The 21,744-nt window shown below is 38.2% G+C and overlaps 1 protein-coding gene across 3 annotated transcripts; it reads left to right on the forward strand.

Annotated features, from left to right (window-relative positions):
• The first annotated feature begins 111 nt into the window (after positions 1 to 111).
• LOC103176438 (kelch-like protein 23) lies at positions 112 to 21,089 on the forward strand. Of its 3 annotated transcripts, XM_007889971.2 has the most exons (14): positions 112 to 354; positions 2,147 to 2,298; positions 2,577 to 2,642; positions 3,327 to 3,381; positions 4,969 to 5,067; positions 7,490 to 7,622; positions 8,355 to 8,503; positions 9,532 to 9,684; positions 10,038 to 10,176; positions 10,712 to 10,839; positions 11,468 to 11,693; positions 17,736 to 18,962; positions 19,343 to 19,495; positions 20,381 to 21,089. In XM_007889971.2, the coding sequence occupies exons 1-14, from the start codon at positions 220 to 222 to the stop codon at positions 20,695 to 20,697; spliced, it is 3,132 nt and encodes a 1,043-aa protein (XP_007888162.2). In that variant the 5' UTR covers positions 112 to 219; the 3' UTR covers positions 20,698 to 21,089. The 3 variants fall into 3 exon arrangements, with proteins under 3 accessions (XP_007888162.2, XP_042192209.1, XP_007888164.1); XM_042336275.1 differs by lacking the exons at positions 17,736 to 18,962; positions 19,343 to 19,495; positions 20,381 to 21,089 and adding an exon at positions 13,036 to 13,464 and having other exon boundaries at positions 121 to 354; XM_007889973.1 differs by lacking the exons at positions 112 to 354; positions 2,147 to 2,298; positions 2,577 to 2,642; ... (6 more) ...; positions 10,712 to 10,839; positions 11,468 to 11,693 and adding an exon at positions 16,186 to 16,309.
• The last annotated feature ends 655 nt before the right edge of the window (positions 21,090 to 21,744 follow it).

The raw sequence follows: 21,744 nt of genomic DNA on the forward strand, positions 1-21,744 counted from the left end.
CAAACGCAAGGATGATGATTATTACTTTTTGGAAGAAATGCTCGGCAAACTTCCGAGTCTCAAACCGTGCCAAGGGCGGGGTTATGCTAATCTGGACCCAAAAAAAATGCTCTTAAGCCACCACTCTGGTGAGGAAGCACTCAGTGCTGCTGCTGCCTGGAACTCCCAAGTTAAGGAAAACAGCTTCCCTGAAGCCAAGCCACAACAAAGGAGAGAAAAATGGCCTTAGCAATCCACAAGATCCTCATCAGTGAGACTGTGGACGCAGTTTGCAAGAACATCTTGGAGCAGAATGGTATAGAAGTGGTGGCAAGGAATCAAATGGCCAAGAATGAGCTGCTGGCTGAAATTAAGGTACAATATTGGTTGCGAGTTCCTCACTGCAATCCCAGTCTCCTGTGCCAGATCTTAAGTTTTCTGGATCGTTTTGCGTGGCTTTAGTTTGTCCTGTTCCATCCAGTTGTGACTATCAGAACATGTTGCGCCTTCCTTTCAGTTTGTCCAGTTCCCAACATTTATCATAGTTTATGATATAACATGTAATTCCATTTCCTTTTCCCACTGTTAGCTTTTTTTTTGCATTAAGGTCAGGGTGGATATGGGAGAGGAGGGAGAGTTAAATGCAGTTTGCTTTCTTCCTGCTTTGTTTGTGTGATGCAGAGAACAGGGCTCAAGCAGCTCGACTTGTCGTAAGATTTGCACATAGGGTCAGAACATGCCAAGAAGACGTTCGTTAAACAATCTTTGCATCAGTATTCACCTTTCTTTCGGCTTCACGCGCAGATTTGCATCTTACTCCCATTGCTCTGTCTGATGCAACAGCACGTTGAGTTTTGGAGGAACTCTGAACGATTTCACACAATTGGCAGTGAATAGAAGAGGTTGGATTCCAGTGTAATACAACACGACACAATACAGTACAAAATGTGCTGCTGTTGGAAAAGATTATCCACAGCCACAGCAAGTCGTTGAGCTGTACAAAATGTACAGTTAATTCACTTTACAGTATATTCTGTATACCTTTGGGGTGTGTATCATACATAGTCTTGGGTAAGTTTCCTTACTCCACACGCCTGATAATAATCCCTCAAGAGAAAAAAAATAATAATTTGGTCACTCTATCCGCGGCGGTTTGTGGGACGCTGCTGTTCGCAATTGGCTGCCGTGTTTTGCCTACAAATATACGGTCAATTCACTTCACAGAATATTCTGTGAAGCCCTTTGAGACGTCGAGAAGACGTGATCAACATTCTTCGACCACATTTTCTTTTGTTTCAGATCGTTGAAATAATTACTAGCCATCTGTTTTGATGTTAGAGTTTCTCACAAACTTTCCAGTGAGCAGTTTGCTAAATATTGCATTTTGAATAACTTTTTACATTTGTTCCCAGTGTATTGATAAAAGCTGGACTGGTGCCAATCCCGTGATCTGTCTCTGCAATGCTTAATTTACTTTTCTCTATTGAGAAGAATGTCCTCCTTATCTTACTCTTTATCTGCAACTATAGATTAATGTATAATACACATTGGTGGACAAGCAACCTTATTGCTTATTGCGACCTTATTGCGACTGTGTTGTGTTGAATCTGACTTTTAAATGTGCAAACAAATCTGATTTGCCAATTTACCACTGCTCTCCCTGTGAGAAAATGCCACAGTTCGACCATTTCCTGGAATAAGAACCAGTGTTTATACAGCTCCTTTCATCTAAATTAAAAGGCCTTACTGTGTGTCTTGAATTAGAAATGAAGTTGATGCAAGAGCGGCAGCCAATCTGACAGCGTTCTCACAAGCAATCGTGAGACGGTTAACAATTAATGCTGTTTTGATGTGAATTTGGACATTAAGAGATAGGAATAAAAGTGGTGAAAAATATGTTGAAACAATGGTGCATTGCACCATCATGTCACTTTACAGCCCAGTTCCTAGTGTTAACAAATATAGTGATTCTATTGTTGAAATATTTTATATTAAATGGGTTGTAAAAGAATGAAAATATCTGATTTAAAATTCTGTTTACCCATCTCAAATTATTTTTTTTATCCTAATATAATTTGATAAGAATCCTGAGGAAGATTTGACCACTGGTGTAAAACATTTGACATTGCTGATGGTATGCTCAGAGTAATTAATGTTTTATTGCCAGGACTATGATGGACTTATCGTGCGTTCTGGAACAAAAGTTACTGCTGATGTGATTAACGCTGCAAAAAATCTGAAGATAATTGGCAGAGCTGGAGTTGGTGTCGATAATGTGGATGTTAATGCATCAACAAGGAATGGCATCATTGTTATGAAGTAAGAATAACTGATTTGTGATTGTTTTCAGACGGGCTATGTAAATTGTCTTTCATAAAGGAATTTGTTTGAGAGCACTGTGGGTGGGTGGGTGCTGTGTAATGCTACTTTTCCATATAAATGCCGTTAATGACACAGAACTAGAGAAAGCTTGATTTACTACAGCATTTTCCAAATGTATTAAGGCATCTTGTGGTTTTGGTATAAACCGGTTACTAAAGTAATAGGCTAACAACTAAATTGAATATTAATCGTGATTTTTTTTTTCATCTTCAAAGCACACCAAATGGGAACACACTCAGTGCAGCTGAGCTGACTTGTGCAATGATTCTGTGCCTGGCCAGGTAAGCTGTTACAACCCATCACCTTTTAACATTTGTCGATGTGGTGACTTGAGACGAAAGCTTCGCGGAACACTTTTTTTTAAACTTAATTTTGCATATGTGGGTGCCATTCTGGCAGTATTCATTACTAAATACAATGAAAGCAATCCTGTAAATTGTAATGTGTGGGGAAAAGCAGCAACTAGTGACGTATTTCCTTATCTAATTTAATTCTCATTTTGGTGTGGATTCTGCTATTTTATGCACATGGGTGCTCTTCATTATGTAAATGACCACCTATAAAAAAGATTAGATGATTATGTAATCTTTTTCACAAGTTAAGTGCATCACCTCCATCGATTGACAAATCTTATTCTGAAATAACTCCTAAGTCTTTGGAGCCCTGATGTAGTCACCTGAAGGGTATGTGCAAAAGGCAATCAAAAAGGCAGTCCTGCTCCTAGTTTAACATAAAGCATAGTAAACAGTTCTGTGAAATTCTACTTTTTAAAATGATGCACAAATATTTGAGCGGATGGATAATTCTAATCTTTGTAACACATATCTTTGTCTGCTTGATTCAACTACTGTCACATGTTGAGTTTGGCTGTTGACTACCGTTTGATTTTACTAAAGACTTATATTGCTCGGTTCTGTGTTTGTTTTCCTGTGAAAACTGTCAAATAAGCTTTTAATTTGTTTCAGACAAATTCCACAAGGAACTGCCTCCATGAGAGCTGGAAAATGGGATAGAAAGAAGGTGAGAGGAATAAGATTTTGAATGGTCCCAAATACTTGACAAATTCTGAATTTTTTTTTTGCTGTTTGCTAATTGCTAATCTACTAACAAAGTCTCTAATTCTTAACTGTTTTGTCTGACACTTGCTGTCAGATTAGATGAGATTTGATTGAGTTGTTGCCAGGATTAGCAATAAAACCAAATATCATATGATTCAATGGGTATATGAAATGCATAGAGTCTTGTGGAGCCATAGTTGACCTAAGGCTAACCAAGGTGCTCCCTCTTGAAACGTTGTATGTGTGGATGCCAGAGAATGAAAAGAGGCTTTGGTTGTGGTCTTCCATGGTCTGATTTACTGTTGAAACTTGCTCTTGCTTCATGTTGTTGGGTTGCAAGGTGCAACCCAACAGAAGAACCAAAGTCGCTTGAATTTTACATTCAACGGTTTAACTTAAATAAGGTTGTAAATGTGTACAATTTCGCATAGGTTCGATCAACGTAGTTAAGGTAGTCAGGATTTCAACAGATAATATTGGCTGTTAAGTCTTCCTGGAGCAGCAGAAAACGTAGTCATTCTCATTAAGTCAAACCACGTCACTGTAATGAACAATATCAATGTACATAGCCAGTAGGTGAACATCTTTAGCTTCTTGTGTCCCTGAAGCGCTGATAATAGCAGGTGTTGAATCTCTCGCAGTTATGTTGTAGCTGTATTCTCGTATCACTACAGTCTTCTTCCCATGTTGTTAGAACTTTGAACAGTCGAGGTCAAGTGGCTTGAGTCACAGAACCTTGGGTAGAAGTTCTGGCTTTCTGGAGGAGCAGAAAACATAGTCACTCTCATCAACTCAAACGCTTGAGATAGCCAACTCAGACTGAACAAAGCACAGCTTAGCTATTTCAAGGTCCTTTTTTTAATCTTTGTTTGTTTAAACACCAAGATGGCCTGTGCAAATCTCCATGTTCTCAGGCACCTGATAGTTGTTTGAACAGACTGGGTCTGTCTTTGGCTACGCACGGGCTGACTCTAATTAAAACAATGCAAGATCGCTTCATCAACAATCAGCGAGAGCTACAGCTGTGCTAAATCTACTTCTTTCTTTTGAACCAATTTAAACCTTCAAGCCAATGAGATACTGACACTTTCCCATAACATTGTATCTAGAGTCATGCAATCTATCTCGTAACATATGTCACTTTAAATATAAATTCCTCAATTCAGCTGTTTATTTAGGCTTATGGTTCTACAAGTCATTTTGATATTGATTATCAAGCATAAGCAACCCTTCTCCTGATCGAAACAGCCAATTTATAATCAAGAGTCAATCTGTAGGACAGCCTGACACTAGATGACGAGCATAAGTCCTTACTAAATTTAAGCAATCTACTTCTGATCACATTGTATGAAGAATGGCCCCTGGGAAAGAAACTAGAGAACATCTTGTATCTACAAAATCATACTACAGCGTCTTCAGGCTGGAAGAAAATTGGTAGAAACATGAATGACACAAATTAAGTGGGCTATCTTACCCCCACCTTACACTCCTTTCTTAAATTTTTAACAAGCTGGAATCTGACCAGATCATGATCTTCATTTGATTCCAGTTCATGGGTGTGGAGCTCTTCGGGAAAACTCTTGGAATCGTAGGACTTGGAAGAATTGGCAAAGAGGTAGCGACGAGAATGCAGTCATTCGGGATGAAGGTAATTCTGCTCTTTGGTGATTAATGTAAAAGCTTTAAAATGTGAAGTTTGGGGCTAAAATGAACTTGACTTTAATCGTGCCTTACATCTATCTCAAAATGTTTCACATGTAATTTACGGTCAATTTCAGAGTCTGGTTTGTAATCCAGCCATATCACAAACAATTATGAGGTGATTGGCTATTTATTCTGGAGGATTATTAACCAGGACTGAGAAAAGTCCACAAGATGTCTAGCAGTCAGAGTTAAATATGAATACAACCCGAGCCCAAGTTGGTAAAGGTAAAAATGATTTTTCTTTTTCTTTTATTTTCTTTTTATTTGAAAAGGAAAATAAAATCTTTTGCTGTTGGAAAGAATAAATTTGCTTCCCACAACTATTGCTGGAATGCCAATCGGGGGGTGGGGGTGAATCTCTATTGGAGCAGTGATTCTAACATATTAAAGTGAGAATATCAACATGTTCTCAGACCAGTAGCTCTGCTATCTTTCAAGGTTAGTACATCATACAGTGCTTTCCAAACAACTGTGACTTTACTTGTTTTATTTCAGTGTGATAATTCAAGAGGTCAGGTTCCTGATGGTCCTGGGTTTAAACTTGTTCTGAATTTGGTTTAGCCAATCCACAACAGATTTACACTTTCTACAGGGCCTTTCACGTTGGGAGGACATCCCAAGGCACAATCTAAGCTTTAAAATTGTGTCGTCCAAAATGGAACTAGAATTGGATGAGCTGATCTTTCAATCAACATGTGTAGAGGAAGATGGTTTGGCTGTAACCCTTCAGTTATACCACTGGTTTACCTGCTCCCTTCTGTGCCACCAGTCAGAACATAGACCTTTTTCCGTCCTCTACATTTCTAGCTTCAATTTGTGGACTCTGTTCAGCTTGACAATTGATTAAATGGTTCATAAATCTATTAACTCAAAATAACTGGACTTGTGACTCCCATTTTCCCCTCCCAGTATTGTAGTAATTATACCCACAGCTTTTTAAGCAAATCTACACAGCAGACCTTTTATTTCTGTTGCTAAATCCTCCAGGCTGTTGAGCTAGAACTTGGTATCGTTTAAGTAACCAAGTTATCACATGACATCGCTGCTCAACAACATTAAAACAAATTGTCTCTGAAATCGTATTTACTTGAAATATGGTTCCAATGAATAGCTCCAGTGTTAACCAGCAAAATACAACTGTTTTCTTTACGATATACTGTTTTAATATGAGCCAAAATGTGTATACATTAGTGCTATTCATTACTAAGCAACAATAACAACTACTGTAATCTTAAAAGGTTGACTTTATAAGTTTGCTGTTTCGCTGGCTAACATTAAAAATGATAATTTATTCTGATTTCCCAAGCAAATCTGGCTATTATAATAGTACTCCATCCCAAACTGAAATCTAGTATGCCATAAAGCCTCTCAGCAAACTGTGACTAACACGTTACTGAAAGTAAAGTAAAATAAATCGTACTTAATGTTAATTGTAGCTATTAAATACCGTACGGTGCAATATTAGGAGGTTAGAACAACTCTAGTTGAATCATTCAGAGGATTGTTATCTGCAAAGTGAAGTATCGTGTTGACTTTGTCTTATGCACTGCACTCACAGACTATCATATCCTGGAAATATTGTAGTAAGATTAATTGGTCAATTCAAATGCTGGTTTAAACTGCAAATATTGAAGAATGTGTGGAGTTAGAAACATTTTGCTGGCTTTTGAACGTTAGCTTACTGAATGGCTCCGGTTGCTTGCATTCCTCTGTAAGTAGCAGATAAGCTGTTCACAGTGTGTTCTTTGTTTTTCTGCATGCCAGACTCTGGTGTGCTATTCATCAGGACTGAGAACTGGTGGTGGGAAGTATTAGATTTTATGTTTTTGGCATTTAGGTTCAGTTTTAGCTTTTGAGGTATATTGACATTGGTGCATTCGGAAAGTTTCAATTGAATGGTGTGCCCTTCCTATTACATAGAGGAGTTGTGTATACAGGTATCGGTTTGCATGGTCTTCTCTTCCCTTTTATTATATTAATAATCTTTGCATTTGATTTAGCGCCTTATCATGTCTTCGAGATGAGCGTCTTCAAATTGTTTAACAAATTTTTTCGTACTGTTAGCCATTGTTTTATACTTTCCTTGTTAACTAGTATTTCAGTCTTTTTTCTTGTTGATTTAAAAGCTCCTGTTGAGAGTTTGCTTACAAAGGATATTTCTTTCCCCCGAAGAGTTTTTTTGCCATAAATTGTCCTGAAGGTCTCCTATTGAGACCTGAATGAAAAGTGCTTTACACTGACCAGTCTATGGGACCCTAAAGCAAATCATGATGGTTCCAATTAATTAGTGGATCAATTGGTATCTGTACCTTTTTATTGTGAGAATGAATTGAGCACCAATACAGTGTTAATACTTGTTGTTTCAGACCATCGGTTATGATCCTATAGTTCCTGCTGAGGTGGCAGCCACTTTTGGAGTCGACTTCATGTCACTGCCACAGCTCTGGCCACTGTGTGACTTCATCACTGTCCACACTCCTCTAGTGCCAGCTACTAAAGGTAGGTAGATGCTTAGTATGTCACTTCCGTCATGGATTTAAAAGGGATTCAAAATCGCTTTGAAGGAATCCTAAATGTACTGGATGTATTTGGGGATAATCCTGAATTAGATTTCTGCATTTAAATTAAGCAAAGAACATTGCTGTATTTGATAAAGATATCCTTTTGTGGTAAGTTGTGGACCTCTGTATCTGTTCTATGGTAATAGCACTATGTTAATGTTTTCAGGAACTATCCTGGAGATAGTTTACTAAGCTTTGTTGTACTGTATACATTTTATAATTGGAGAAAATCCCATTACACATGCACCCTGGTAAATTTGATAAATTTCCAGACTTTTAGAAGTTCTCTTTCCTCTAATCAATCTTGAACAATCTGTTACTGAGCAGCATCACAGACTCTGAATGGTCTATTTTTTAACTTATGATGTCAATAAGAGAACAGGAAGGCTAATACGTAAAGGGAACACAGTAAGATGGATATTCTGGATAAAATAATTAAATTGGCCAAAGTGTCTTCGTCCAAACCTTCCTTGTGTGATCTACAGTTTGTATCCCAGGAAGGGGAAAGAACTTCTCAGTATTTGAGTCTGTATATCAATGCTATGGTAAATGACAAATTGTATTCAAGTAAAGATTATTGGACTATAAAACCTGTGCGTCTGTGTATGTGCGACAGAATGATGCTTGTTAATGACTCCAGATTGATATTTTGTGTCTTTTTTTTGTTCAGGGTTGTTGAACACTGAATCCTTTGCCAAATGTAAAAAAGGCGTCAAAGTTATTAACTGTGCTCGAGGAGGCATTATCGATGAAGAAGCGTTACTTCAAGCGTTGGAGTCTGGGCAGTGTGGTGGCGCAGGACTCGATGTATTTGGAGAGGTATATAAATTGTATTTGTTCAGCTTTCTTTGCACACAAAGAAGGAAGGTGTAGTGCCAGGGTATGTGTGACTCCTATATTTTGAATTTAGCATTCTGCAATATTTAATGCAACCCATTCTCTCCTATTTTGAGTTAGCAAAAATCACTCATAATTCTAAAACAATCCTCACGAGAGTGCACACCTAGATTGCTTGACAGAATTTGCTATAGAGTATAGTGACTTTTGAATATGCTCCAAATCTCTTTGCTACCATGATCGTTCGCCAAATTCAGATCAAGTAATGTTACCCCAGAGAGCACTATACCTCACTCCTCCTTCTGCTATTTACCATGTAAACAAGTGTATTATATTCAGTGGCTCAAATAATGTTTTAGTTTGTTTGAATGTAGTCCTTGAACAAATCGATGGAGAGCGTCAGTGTTTTGTAACTATCATTAAAAGTTGATCTAGTTGCAGTTTGAAGTGCATCAAATATTTTGTTACAAAACGCTCTAGTTTCCAACTTTTCATTTGTTGCTTGAAGATAAAACTGCAACATAGTGAATTCTGACGCAGTTACTGTAGAAATTAGGAATCTGAATCATATTTTAGTATTCCCCTCATTTTAGTGACATCAAGAGATGATAATCTATTCTGGTTGACTTGGTTAGATTGAGGAAACCAATCTGGCTATTCTCCTATTAAAATAATAACTTCATGCTTGCTGGTGCTGAGATGTATTTCAAATCTGACTGCAGTAATGTTGCATCACTCCAAACCTGGAAGCATTGATGGGCTTTGCTTAAAGATGGAGTATAGAATAAAGAAAACATTTGCAAGGTTACGGGGAAAGAGCGAGGGAGTGGGACTAGTTGGATAGCTCTTTAAAAGAGCTGGCACAGGCTCAATGGGCCAAATGGCCTCCTTCTGTGCTGCAGAATTCTATGAATACCATTTTCAATTGCTTAAGCTATTCACACAATTAGCAATTCTGATTTTAACTTGTTTTTTAATTCTACACATGTGTGGTTTATGTGTCAATTCAGGAACCACCAAAGAATACTGCTCTGGTGAACCATCCAAATGTGGTCAGCTGCCCTCACCTAGGAGCCAGCACCCATGAAGCCCAAAGACGGTGTGGAGAGGACATTGCAAATCAAATAGTGGACGTGGTGAAGGGCAAGGCACTGGTTGGAGCGGTACATAATAATCCTATTTTTGTGTGGGTGGGGGGAGGGGGGATTTGCAAAATGGTGAGATTGTTCCAGAGATAGATCTTGCGTCCAGTAACAATGAGGTTGACAATAGTGTTAACACTGTACTAATCTTGGCATCCATTAGTTTCTTGCAAACATTCTTTTGGATGATTGACATTCATAGAGCTGTCCAGATCTGTGCATCACTGCTATAATATCCACTTCATAGTTTTGTGAACACTGTATTTTGTAGTTCAATTGTCGCTATGTAACTTAATGATCTGGTTATCAGATGTGCAAATAGCAATTCTAGCACTAGATATTCTTAACTCTTTCCTACCTCCCCTTTATCGTAGGTCAATGCCCAAGCTCTCACCAGTGCCATGGATCTTGAAACCAAGCCCTGGATCCAGCTTGGGGAGGCACTGGGTGTAATGGGCCAGGCTTTAGCTGGAAAAGTCAATGATCAAATGAAGGTAAAAGTAACAACACTGGGTAAGTAACTTAAAATGTTATTGAAATATGCCCAGTTGATCCAATGCAAAATACATAAGACCTCTTTAACCCATCAGCTCCTGTCCTCTAACCCATTTTCTCCTCTGTCTCCCCCCCCGCCCCTCTGTTAATCCTTAAAAGCCTCTCCTTCCCAACTTGTTCCAGTTCTGACGAAGGGTCTTGGACCCCGAAACGTTGACTCACTTTCCTTTCTCCATAGATGCTGCCTGACCTGCTGAGTGTTCCCCAGTGACTTCTGATCTAATGCAAAGTTTATAGATGACTTTAGATTTTACTTGGGGAGTAGATATTAACTATGAAATTGAGCAGTTATATTCTGAAGAATATTTCCCCACTCTGTATAATCTTCCACATCCAAGACATTTGTAATTATAATGGTGCTTAGCCGTACTATTGAGATTTTGGCACCTTTACCTAAACAGGAAACGGGATTATTTTTTCGATGATTAATAAAATAACATGATGATAGACCATTTACGTTTAATTAATATTTTATGATTTTTTAAACACATAGGTGAATCCTTGAGAACTGCTAAGAATTACCTTACCTCGGCGGTGATGGTTGGCTTGCTTAAAGGAGCATCTGAGAACTATGTCAACCTCATCAATGCACCCCTGTTTGGAAAAGAGGCAGGATTGTCTGTAAGTGAACTGTTTCTCTACTTTTGTGTCGACTTAGCGTTCCAATTCTGAAATTCATTGGAGTAAAGAACAACTTTGTAATCATTCACTTGGTGGTTGATGTTGACTGTAAGCGTGAATTTGGGAGAGTCAGTTGCATATCACTAATTCTAGCAATGTATTGTGTATCTAGATTGAGATTTCTGCTATAACCACATCAAGAACAGAACATTAATGTTGGCATCAGTGCATCATAGACTCCCAATATATGATGCTCACAAATACTTCCTAAGTAAAATGTGTAAAAATTTATGGTCTGCTAAAGTCACTGATGATGATGATGATGATGACAATAATAACAATAATAATCCTTGCATTTTATATAGCGCCTTATCACGTCTTCTAGACATCTCAAAGCGCTTCATAGAATATTCTGTAAAATGAATTGACTGTAAATTTTGTGGGTAAAACTGATGTAATATGCCTTATTCTTTCACATGCCTACGAATGCTGCGTAAAACAGTTTGGACTTCTTTAATTCACAGTACCGATCAAGATTTTCATTTTTGCATCCATCCCAGCACAAATTCTGAAGGCAGATTATTTGAAAATACTTTCAACAAATTCGACATATTTGTATATTCCACAGATTACCAGCCAGCACAGGGACTCCTTTCCAGAATCTGCCACTGGGGCATTGAGCCTGGAGATATCTACTCCTGGTGCCTCCTATAAACTTCTCGGTTCTGTACAAGGGAATGTCCCAGTGATGCTGGGACTTGATGGAGCGAGGCTTGCCCAGGCTGTGCTGCTGAAGGGAAACCTGCTGATCTACAAGGCAGAATCGAATCCTCAAACGGTGCTGTCGGTTGGGGGTAAGTGATACGATTATTTCTATTTAAACTCTTTGGCTCTTTTATACTTTCACACGTTTGTGTCGTAATATTTTCGTACCATTTTAATTTTTACATCCCATTTGGCTACCAAAGGACAAATTACTTTACTTCATATTTGTCCTGTTTGTACATAACAATATTAATAGTAATGCTGCTTCTATGATGGGCTCCGTTTGATGATCGAGATTTCTTTTTCCTCTGCGCTTTGCGTTTTGTGCTCCCCCCCCCCCCCCCCCCCCCCCAGCCCGCTCCCCTTTCCATGTCAGTAAAGCAGTTAAAACTAAAACTATTAAAATGTAGATTTGCAATGAGTAAATTTGGTTGGCATAGTAGCAAATCATACAGTCAAGAAAGGGTTGATCACTGGTCTGCACTGTTAACGGATCTGAACAAGTAGTTCATTCCTGGACTGGATGCAGTTGTTGGCCAGTGTGTGCTGACTCGTGCCTCTCCAGGCAGTGACTGGGCTTAGCTATAGCGCTCCCTTGTGGTCAGTCTGCTTACTGTCCAGGCTCACACACAGTGTGGCCATTTGGATGACCAGCCATTTGGCTTAACTATCGTTGTTTTTGCCAAAATTGGGTACTGTCCTTGAGAGAGTGGATGGGTGCGGGGAGAGTGAAGCGAAGATAGATCCACTAAATGTCTAAAGCTGACCAGTATTTTGCACCAAACTAGATAAATACTAGTCTGGCATTGTAAGATTGATTTGTATGTACATTGGTGCATTTGCAACAGATGTAACTGGGGAAAAAAAGGGAATTCCTAGTGTATTAGCAATGACAACGTAATCTAACCTAAAGACCTATATCCTCATGAAGAAATAAGAGGTTCTGTTCTTTAAAGGCTCTAAGTTACTTAAAGTGAATCTGCCAATCACAGGAAGAAATTTGTGTCCTTTGATGTCCAGCATAATTGCTTTTAAATTGGTGAATTGAGATAATGTATTTCTATAGTGCCCTTCGCGCAAGGTAGAGTCTCTGAGCGCTTGAATTATAAATGAGAACTGAAGTTAGCATGTTACAAATACAAACTTGTCCATATTCGGTTAGTTCTTAGTACACTCTTAATGCTAAATAACTACAGTACTGTACAATGTTAAAAAAAAATGTAGAGAATGGCTAATGGTGCAACAGTGCTGAAATGCTTTTTGTCAAAGCTTTTCTCTTTTCTGAGCAATTAGTATTGATAGCCTGAAATTGTTGTGGAAATTGGCTTGTACATTACCAACTTTGAAAACTGTAGCTCTTGCATTAAGATGCACTCGGTAACTGCTTCAAGCAAATTGACTATGAATTAATTTTTTTGTTGTTGTATTCAGGTGTGCTTGCTTCAGCTGGGATTCAGATGGAGTTCTTCAATGTTTCAGCTGTTTTGGAAGGAGAACAGTGGTGTATTATGAGACTAACTTCAGTGTTACCAGATTTGAGCCCTCTCAAACCACATGTGAAATTATTAGCACAACTGACCATATAAAACCACCTGGAAGTTGTGTTAATTGTCCACTCAAGTACCAAGGATCTCATTTTAAATCATTTCTGATCATGAATTATTGCACCGAGCGCAAAGGAAAAGGTGGGACAATTTATTTCATCAATGTTAAAGTTGGTGATGCAGTAGCACTTGTGAGAGTAAAATGATAAATAAGCTAATGAGAAAGTTGTAACCTTAGCATAGAACCAGTAGAAGTGTTTGACACTATTTTCCATGCTGTAAAACTGGAGTAATAAAGTTATACTCATAATGAGCACATTTGTGTGATGGTTCTTGATTAACTCTTCGTAACTTTCATAGTTTTTTTTAAACTTGATTTACAAAACCAAATTGTCTGGGTGTAGGATATGATGTATTGAGCCATGTAATCTGGCAAGGATCCATTTTAATCTGAGGCGAGTCAGCTACGGTAACAATAGGATTGTGCGATTACTTGACTGATCAGAATAAAGTGAGGGAGAGAATACATGTTCTCATTTACTGATTGCTTTGCAATGAGTCCTGCTGGGAGCTCTGCATATGTGATGTCACGAGGGTAAGACCAAATGGCTTGTGACCCCGGCTAAATAGCATGTACTGTTTCATTTCCTGTGCAGAGAATGGGCTCAGGTACAAGTAGACTCGTGGGACACAATCCCAACATGAGTCATTGCTATCAAGGGGGGAAATGGGTTTGAAAATCTAAGAGCACTGCTGTAGATTTTATTTAAATACAATTGACGTGGCCCAACCTCAATTCTCTCGGGGCAGGAAATGTGTGTTCATTGGCCACGATAGCTCAGTGCACCATATGCCAATTGCTTGGGGCCACCTGCGTCCAATTTACTCCCGTAAATCCTTTGGGGCTGAATTTGAGGATAGGCTTTTGTTTCTTTTAAAAAGAAAACACATGCTCACTAATGAGATTTAGTGCATCTTCTGATTTGTCATCTGATCTCAGGCACTCTGCAATGGCTGCAAGTAAGTACAGTACACACAGACAGAACTGTAGTACTCATGTCGGGAGCAGCTTGGACTTAATTTGGACTGAGTTATCTCATGTTGCACAGTACCTATTACAATCAGTGTAACACTGTGTCCTGTATGTTTGTAATCGGCCTCAGCTAAACAGCAGGGCAATAATTTATAATTATAATAATAATCCTTGCATTTGATAGAACGCATTATCTTGTCATAGAATATATTGTAAAGTGGATTGACTATTTTGTGGGTGAAACTCGTCATTAAAATGATTAAAATATTATTGACTAATATATTAATGCTGTCTTCTTGGCGATTGTATCGGGCTTCTGTAATGATCTAATTTCCAATCGCAGCGTTGGTGATCTTCTGGTGATCGAAAGTAGGATGACGGATTAACCGCTACTCGATTAAACCAAACAGCGGAACATACTTTTTGTGTAATATTCTTGTTTGTAGCATCTTGCTTTTGGATGATTATTTTAAAGATAAGTGTTTATTCTATCGAAACCCCAAAGTTGACCATTTTAAGTGCGCATTTGTCCACATGGAACAGATGAATGCACCTTGTTTGTCCTCTGACTTGCCATGAGATCATTCAATACAATAGAAAATCATTAAATGCTCTACTGAAAATGGATGGATCGCTTATGCCTAATGCATTAGAGGACCGAAATGTTAGATTTACGTGCCAATTGCTCTCCTTTTCCTCATATAACTACCGTATAGTGTTCAAAAATCTAATTGTACCTATATATCTACAGCGATATAGATTCTTATCTCAAAAGCAGTATGTGTGTGGCCATTTAGCAACTGTCCTACTTGTTCGACGGAAATGTTCAAATGTGCATTTATTTACCATTTAATCGTGTGTAAAATATATATATATAGATTTTAAAAATTTCAGCTGTAGTAAATTTTTGACCAACCATCTGTGTTCTCAATCTGAGAGCACAATACTGCCGTTAGATTACACACATTCACATTTCATTTTAATCACATTGAAATCCATTTAAAAAGGCATGACATGACCTTTACACTGCTGAAAACATCCTTTTTTAATAAAAAAAATTATTAATTTACTTAAGTCATAAACTCTAACAAAACCAAATGCAGCCGTTCTAATGCCAACAATTAGTTCTAATGTGATCAGTATCCAAAAGATTTTTATTAAAAAAAAGGTTCTATGTTATATCAATCTATATGACATCCAAGTGATCCAGTTAATGGTTGCTATGGCAAAGGTTGTTAGCGTTGCTTCGAATGGCTGCTTGAGACATACACACATAATTCAGAAATGTTGCTTCCCCTAATCTTAAATCCTGAATATTTTCCACTAATAATCAACGTGAGAAATTCATTGTGAAATGCAACAAATTATTTTGTAATTAAATACAAGTCTTATTGTAATATGTAAATATATTGTAATTAAATGCAACACAATTTATTATATAAAATAATTACTTGTGGCCACTAAAGACAGCAGACCTGCATTATAATATATAATAAACAATAATATAATATTCCTTGCATTTGGAAGGATTATTATTTATATTATTCTCCATAGTGACAATCTCTGGTTACAAGAGGAAGAATAATTCAGATAAATGAAAACGCGTGTGGTGGGGGTTTGGGGGGGTCTTTCTAGGACAAAGAGGATATCAGTAAACTGCACTTTGCTCCCCTTTATAAGCAATTTGACTTCAGAGCAAATCTGGTAAAATCCTAATTTTTTCTATAAAAAAATTAAAAGGCTTTATGGGACCTTTGTCTTTGTCTTCCGAAAAGAAGCAGGGAATATGCTAAGCGGGTGGATCTGTTCTGGGGAAATAAATACAGCACAAAAGTCCTCCCAGTTCTAAATTCAGATCTGTCCCTGGAGACCTTGGTGAGTGTCAGGGTGCAACCTCAGCCTATTATAGAGAGTCTGTGACAGCTGAGCAGCTCAATGCACAGCACACTCCAAAATAGAGCTGGCCGCAATCCTCGAGTTCTTGTGATGAGAGCTCATCTGCCACCCACTGGCTTGGCTTTCAGTCCGTGGATTGCATTTGTTCACCAAAATATCCCTAGACAACACCGTCTCCTGAAAGAACTAACTGCCCAGCAGGAGAGGAACATAATCGATCTGTATTGAAAAGGTATGTAGGACTATTGTTTACTAAGCAGGGAGGGAGGGAGGCTGTGCTTTTTTTAAACACTGACCCGTTATAATTACCAAACCTTATATTTTCTGAGATCGCCTGTCGTTCATAAGCTGCTTATCGCGATTGTGTTTTTTTTTAAATAAAGAAAGGACACCAACATCTAACTCTGCAATGTTAAACCCAACATCTAACCCGGTAATATGGTGTCCAAATTTACATTCTGTCTTCATTTGGAAAAATAAAATTTTAACAATTAAAAGATTGCAGTATTTTTCTACACTCCCAACCGTTCAAAAGCAATCTGATTTGTCAACATGGAATCCCTGACCTTATTTATTCCAAAAGAAACCGACTGGTGTACATGTTTAGTATGTTTAGAAACAGAAAATAATGCTGAGACATGATTGAGACAGCAGATGTCATTCAGCACAGAAGAGCCAAAGGGTAAAGGAAAGTCTGTTCACGTAGTTGCACTCAGTAATATCACACAATCTACACCCACTTACAATCCTGGTATCAAGATATATATACTCTTACAAATTGTGCTGTTTTGTAACCCCAACCTAAGTGAGGATAAAGTATACTTTTTTTAAAGGTTCCCACAAAGCAGGAGGTTTATTAGGAAAATAAACAGAGCCGCAAGGTTGCTTGCTGATGTTTCAGAAGGACCTACAATGTATACTGTACCTGTTGCAAATTAGGAACTGTATTGTTAATCATAATAATAATCCTTGGATTTGATATAGCACCTCAAAATAATAATAATAATTTGGTCACTCAATCCATGACCGAGATTGGGAGCTTCATCCCACACAGCGCTCTGGGACACTTCCCTGCGTGAGGAGCGCTACATAATACAAATTTCTGTTGTTGTTGTTGACTGTTTGTGGGACGCTGCTGTGAGCAATTGGCTGCCACATTTCGCCCACAAAGTATACACTTTGCAGTATATTCTGTGAAGCACTTTGAGACGTCTCGAAGACATAATAAAATCCTATATCAAATGCAAGGATTATTAGTATTATTATCACATTATAGAGATGTCTCAATAGGTCTCAATATTCCATAGAGCACAATGATTTCTGTGGAGGAGATGACATTAATTTAAGTCTATATTTTTAGTTCAGACCAGTTACTCCAGAGAGTTAAGTTTCTTTTTTAAATCAGTAGTTGCATACTTCTGTTTAGGGTGTTTTTGAGAACTATATCCAATATCGATGTTTAATTCATTATGATTCAGCGCAACTTAAGCATGTGTTTAGCATCTCTCTTGCAGAGTACATACCACATTAACAAAATATTGTTACAGTAGTCTCATTGGTGTCAAAGACAATTACATATAACGAGACAAGCCTTGTATATTTAATGCTGTAAAGGCAAACACTCTGTGAAGATGACATTGATCAATGTTTTTTTNCAGAAATGGCTGTTCAAGGGGATGACGAATATTCCTATGAGTTTAAGGACTCGTGTCATTCTATGGAATTCCTGGATGCCTTTAAAGAGTTTTATTTGAATGGATTATTTGCAGACATCACTTTGCAGTGTGTGTCCGGACAGTTGTTTCATTGCCACAAAGCAGCTCTGGCAGCTTGCAGCACCTATTTCAAGATAATGTTCACCGCGGATATGAAGGAAAAAGGCAACAAGGTCATTAAACTCCCCGGCGTTGATCACAGCATCCTGGAGGCTCTTGTGTGCTATGTATACACATCAGAGGTGGTAATAACAGAAAAAAATGTCCAGAGTCTTTTGGAGGCTGCAGATCTTCTGCAGTTTATATCCGTAAAAAAAGCATGTGAAGACTTTCTGGCCAGACACCTGGATGTCGACAACTGTTTGGGAATGCATTCCTTCGGTGAGTTCCACGTTTGCACCGATTTAGAAAAGGAATCTCGAAGGATGATCCTCTCCAGGTTTGAAGAAGTTTCAAGACAGGACGAATTCTTGGAGCTCAGCAAGGACAAACTCTTTTTCATTCTTTCCAGGGATAACCTCAACGTGTGGAAAGAAGATGTCCTTTTGGAAGCCATAGTTAAGTGGATTGCGTACGATGTGAAAAACAGAATTGAATGTGTGGAAGAATTACTGAGGTACATTGACGTTGATTTGGACGAGTTGTACCTCAGAACAGCACTGGAGTTGCACGGGCGACGCCTGCTCACCAGTAACATTAAGATGCGTTCCTTAAAATGTCACATTTTGAAAGAAAAACAAAATAATCTCAATCCGCTGTCTTGGAAGCCAACGTGCAATATGTTTATCGTTGGCGGTTATTATTGGCATCCATTGTCAGAGGTCCATGTTTGGAATCCTTTGACCAATTCCTGGATACAGGGCTCACAGATGCCTGACCACACAAGAGAAAGCTATAGTGTATCTGCTTTGGGAGCGCACATTTATGTGACAGGAGGTTATAGGTCAGACAATCTGGAAGCTCTGGACACTGTATGGATCTATAATGCAGAAAGGGATGACTGGACAGAAGGGAGTCCTATGTTGAATGCTCGCTATTATCACTGCTCAATTACTATGAGTGGATGTGTCTATGCAATGGGTGGTTACACAGGAGGGGCTCCAAATCAAGAAGCAGAATTTTATGATCCCTTGAAAAAGAGATGGATCCCGATTGCAAACATGCTGAAAGGTACACAACAACTTATACTGGCAATTAATGCAACACCTGTGTTGTTTACAACTAGAATTAATAAGACCATTTATAAGGCCTTAGATTGTAGACTTTAGAATTACATTTAGAACCTTAATTTATCTCTATTAAATAATAATAATTTATTAATTATTTCTATTAAAAAGAATGAGTGTACATGGAAAGAGGGACAACTTTGCTTCTAGGAAATGTGACTACTTCAGTACTTTGATTTATTTCAAAATTCAAATCAACTGAACTAGCCAAGCCATTTATGTTGTACTTGATATAGGTTTAAATATGCCCTCTGATTGTCATATCGGCAGCTAGTTTTTTTTATCATATAACTGCATCAGTACTAATGGAACTTTGATGTATAGGAGTTGGAAATGCAACAGCTTGCGTCCTCCGAGATGTCATATACGTAATCGGAGGCCATTATGGTTATCGAGGAAGTTCCACATATGACAAAATTCAGAGTTACACTTCAGATCTTAACGAATGGACCATTGTGACAATTACTCCACATCCAGGTAACATACTGTAAGAAAATTGGCTAAACAGAACTGACTTTGATGTTAATGAGCCATTGCTTTCTTCCCTCTTGTGTTTCGAACTGTGCTGATTTAATACATGGCACAATCTGAGATGCAGAATAAATTTTGTTCCTGTCAAGGTTTTTACTAACTATACTTGTTAGCTTTGATCCCATTAGTCTGGGAACAAGACATGCAAATGACAGGCAGCACTGTTATATTTGTATCCCCATTGCATCCTCATAATTATGTTCTGTCTCACAGAACAGTTGCTATTGTTATTTGTGTCTGATGCTGAATGAATATAGGTGTTAATTTCCTTTAGTTGGTAACACTTTTGCATTTAAGTCTGTAAGTTGTGGTCCAAGTTCCAGGTCTGGACTTTAAAAATCCCATGAAAAGAGACAAGTGTTTTTTTGGCAACCTAGGCACCAATTTTCCAGATTAATTGGTCAGTCACCTCATTTTGTGGGAACCCAATGATATCTGTGACGATAATCTATGAACTGTTGGAAATGTAACTGACCTAGATGGAAAGGGGATCTGATTTCGCCCACAAAATATGCAGTCAATTCACTTTACCTTATATTGGGTGAAGCGTTTTGAGACGTCTTGAAGATGTGATAAGGCGCTATATCAAATGCAAGGATGATTATTATTCAATGATCATTCCGGCTAGCAGGCAATAATAGAAATTCACTTGCCGAGGTTCATAAATCGACTAACCAACAAAGAATTGTCTCATCATGTAGATTGAGGGGAAAAATAGCATTGTAGTCAAAAGATTTAAGATTAGAAAACTGTGCATCAAATTGGTATAAGTAAATGGAATTGCATTTTGCTACAAGTTGCTAATTCAGATATGTGTTTTTTTCCCCCTAGAGTATGGACTTTGCTCTGTTGGTTTATATGATAAGCTTTACTTAGTTGGCGGCCAAACAACAATTACTGAATGTTATGATCCAGAGAAGAATCAGTGGAGACAGATAGCCCAGATGAATGAAAGGCGGATGGAATCAGGTGCATTGGTGATGAATGGTTGCATTTATGTCACAGGTGGATACTCCTATTCTAAGGGAACGTACTTACAGAGTATTGAGAAATATGACCCTGAGCAAGACTCTTGGGAAATAGTTGGGAACCTGCCTAGTGCAATGCGTTCACATGGCTGTGTTAGTGTGTATAACGTGTCATCGTAAAAGGTATTATTTTATTTATAATCTGGTATTTTTTAGCCCACCGAACAAAATACACGTATCACAATGGGGATAAAGTTATAACAGTTGTTTCACCTGTACCTCACGATCTCTGGGCACAAATGCATCAGGAAAAGTGAAATATTCAGACACGCAGGATACTTAAGGAGTACATTCTATAAGTCAGATTTCCCCATTAAGTGAAGGAGACCTGACATTTTACACCATTTGTATTGTATTTTGAAATGATTACTATTTATACTATTGAGATGTGTAATGTTTAATAAAAACAAAAACATAGTTGGTTGTTTATCCTGATTCTTGTGATTAAAACGGACATGCTGTTTGTTCAACTTAAGCTGAACTTAAGATATAAAACACACAAGTTCCACAGATTTACTTCGTGTTGTGCATTTATTTAAATGACACTGTGACATACATAACCCAATCGGTACATCAGTTAAACAAATCTTACAATTTTGAGATCCAATTTGAGAAGTGCGTTTCGCGCGAGGTGTCCTGGCCAAACAACCTCCCAGATTATAAAACCGGTCTTTCGCTTCACGGCTGTTTATGGGTCATCGCCGTGTACAAATTCGTTGTTCCCGTTCCCCTCCCTCAAAGTATACAGACACGACACTTTACAGTAACTCCTGCCTAGCGCTTTCACAAGTCCTCCAGACAAGGTGCAATATCAAAAGCGGGGATTATTGAGAGATAAGAGCGTTTTCGATTCGCCGCCGGTGCGCGATTAAGAAAAAAATAGATACAATCACAAGGAGTCCTGGCGATTTTTTTTCTCTTAAGTTCAGTTTGATGTTTTTTTTTAGGAAATAACATTGTGGGGCATAGCACACGGGTAGTTAGGGAGACATGTGTGCAGAGCGACCGCCGGGAAGGTGGCAGCTGGTACTAGATGGGCCTTTTTTTTTTGACTGGCATTTTCTTAGGATGCACTTAAGCAGTGATCTTAAGCAACTACCAGACACCTCCTGACCAAACCAAACCACACACACAGACATAACATAACACACACACCACAACACCACC

The sequence above is a fragment of the Callorhinchus milii genome, unplaced genomic scaffold (assembly GCF_018977255.1).
Source record: "Callorhinchus milii isolate IMCB2004 unplaced genomic scaffold, IMCB_Cmil_1.0 Scaffold6, whole genome shotgun sequence".
In the NCBI taxonomy this organism is placed as follows: domain Eukaryota; kingdom Metazoa; phylum Chordata; class Chondrichthyes; order Chimaeriformes; family Callorhinchidae; genus Callorhinchus; species Callorhinchus milii.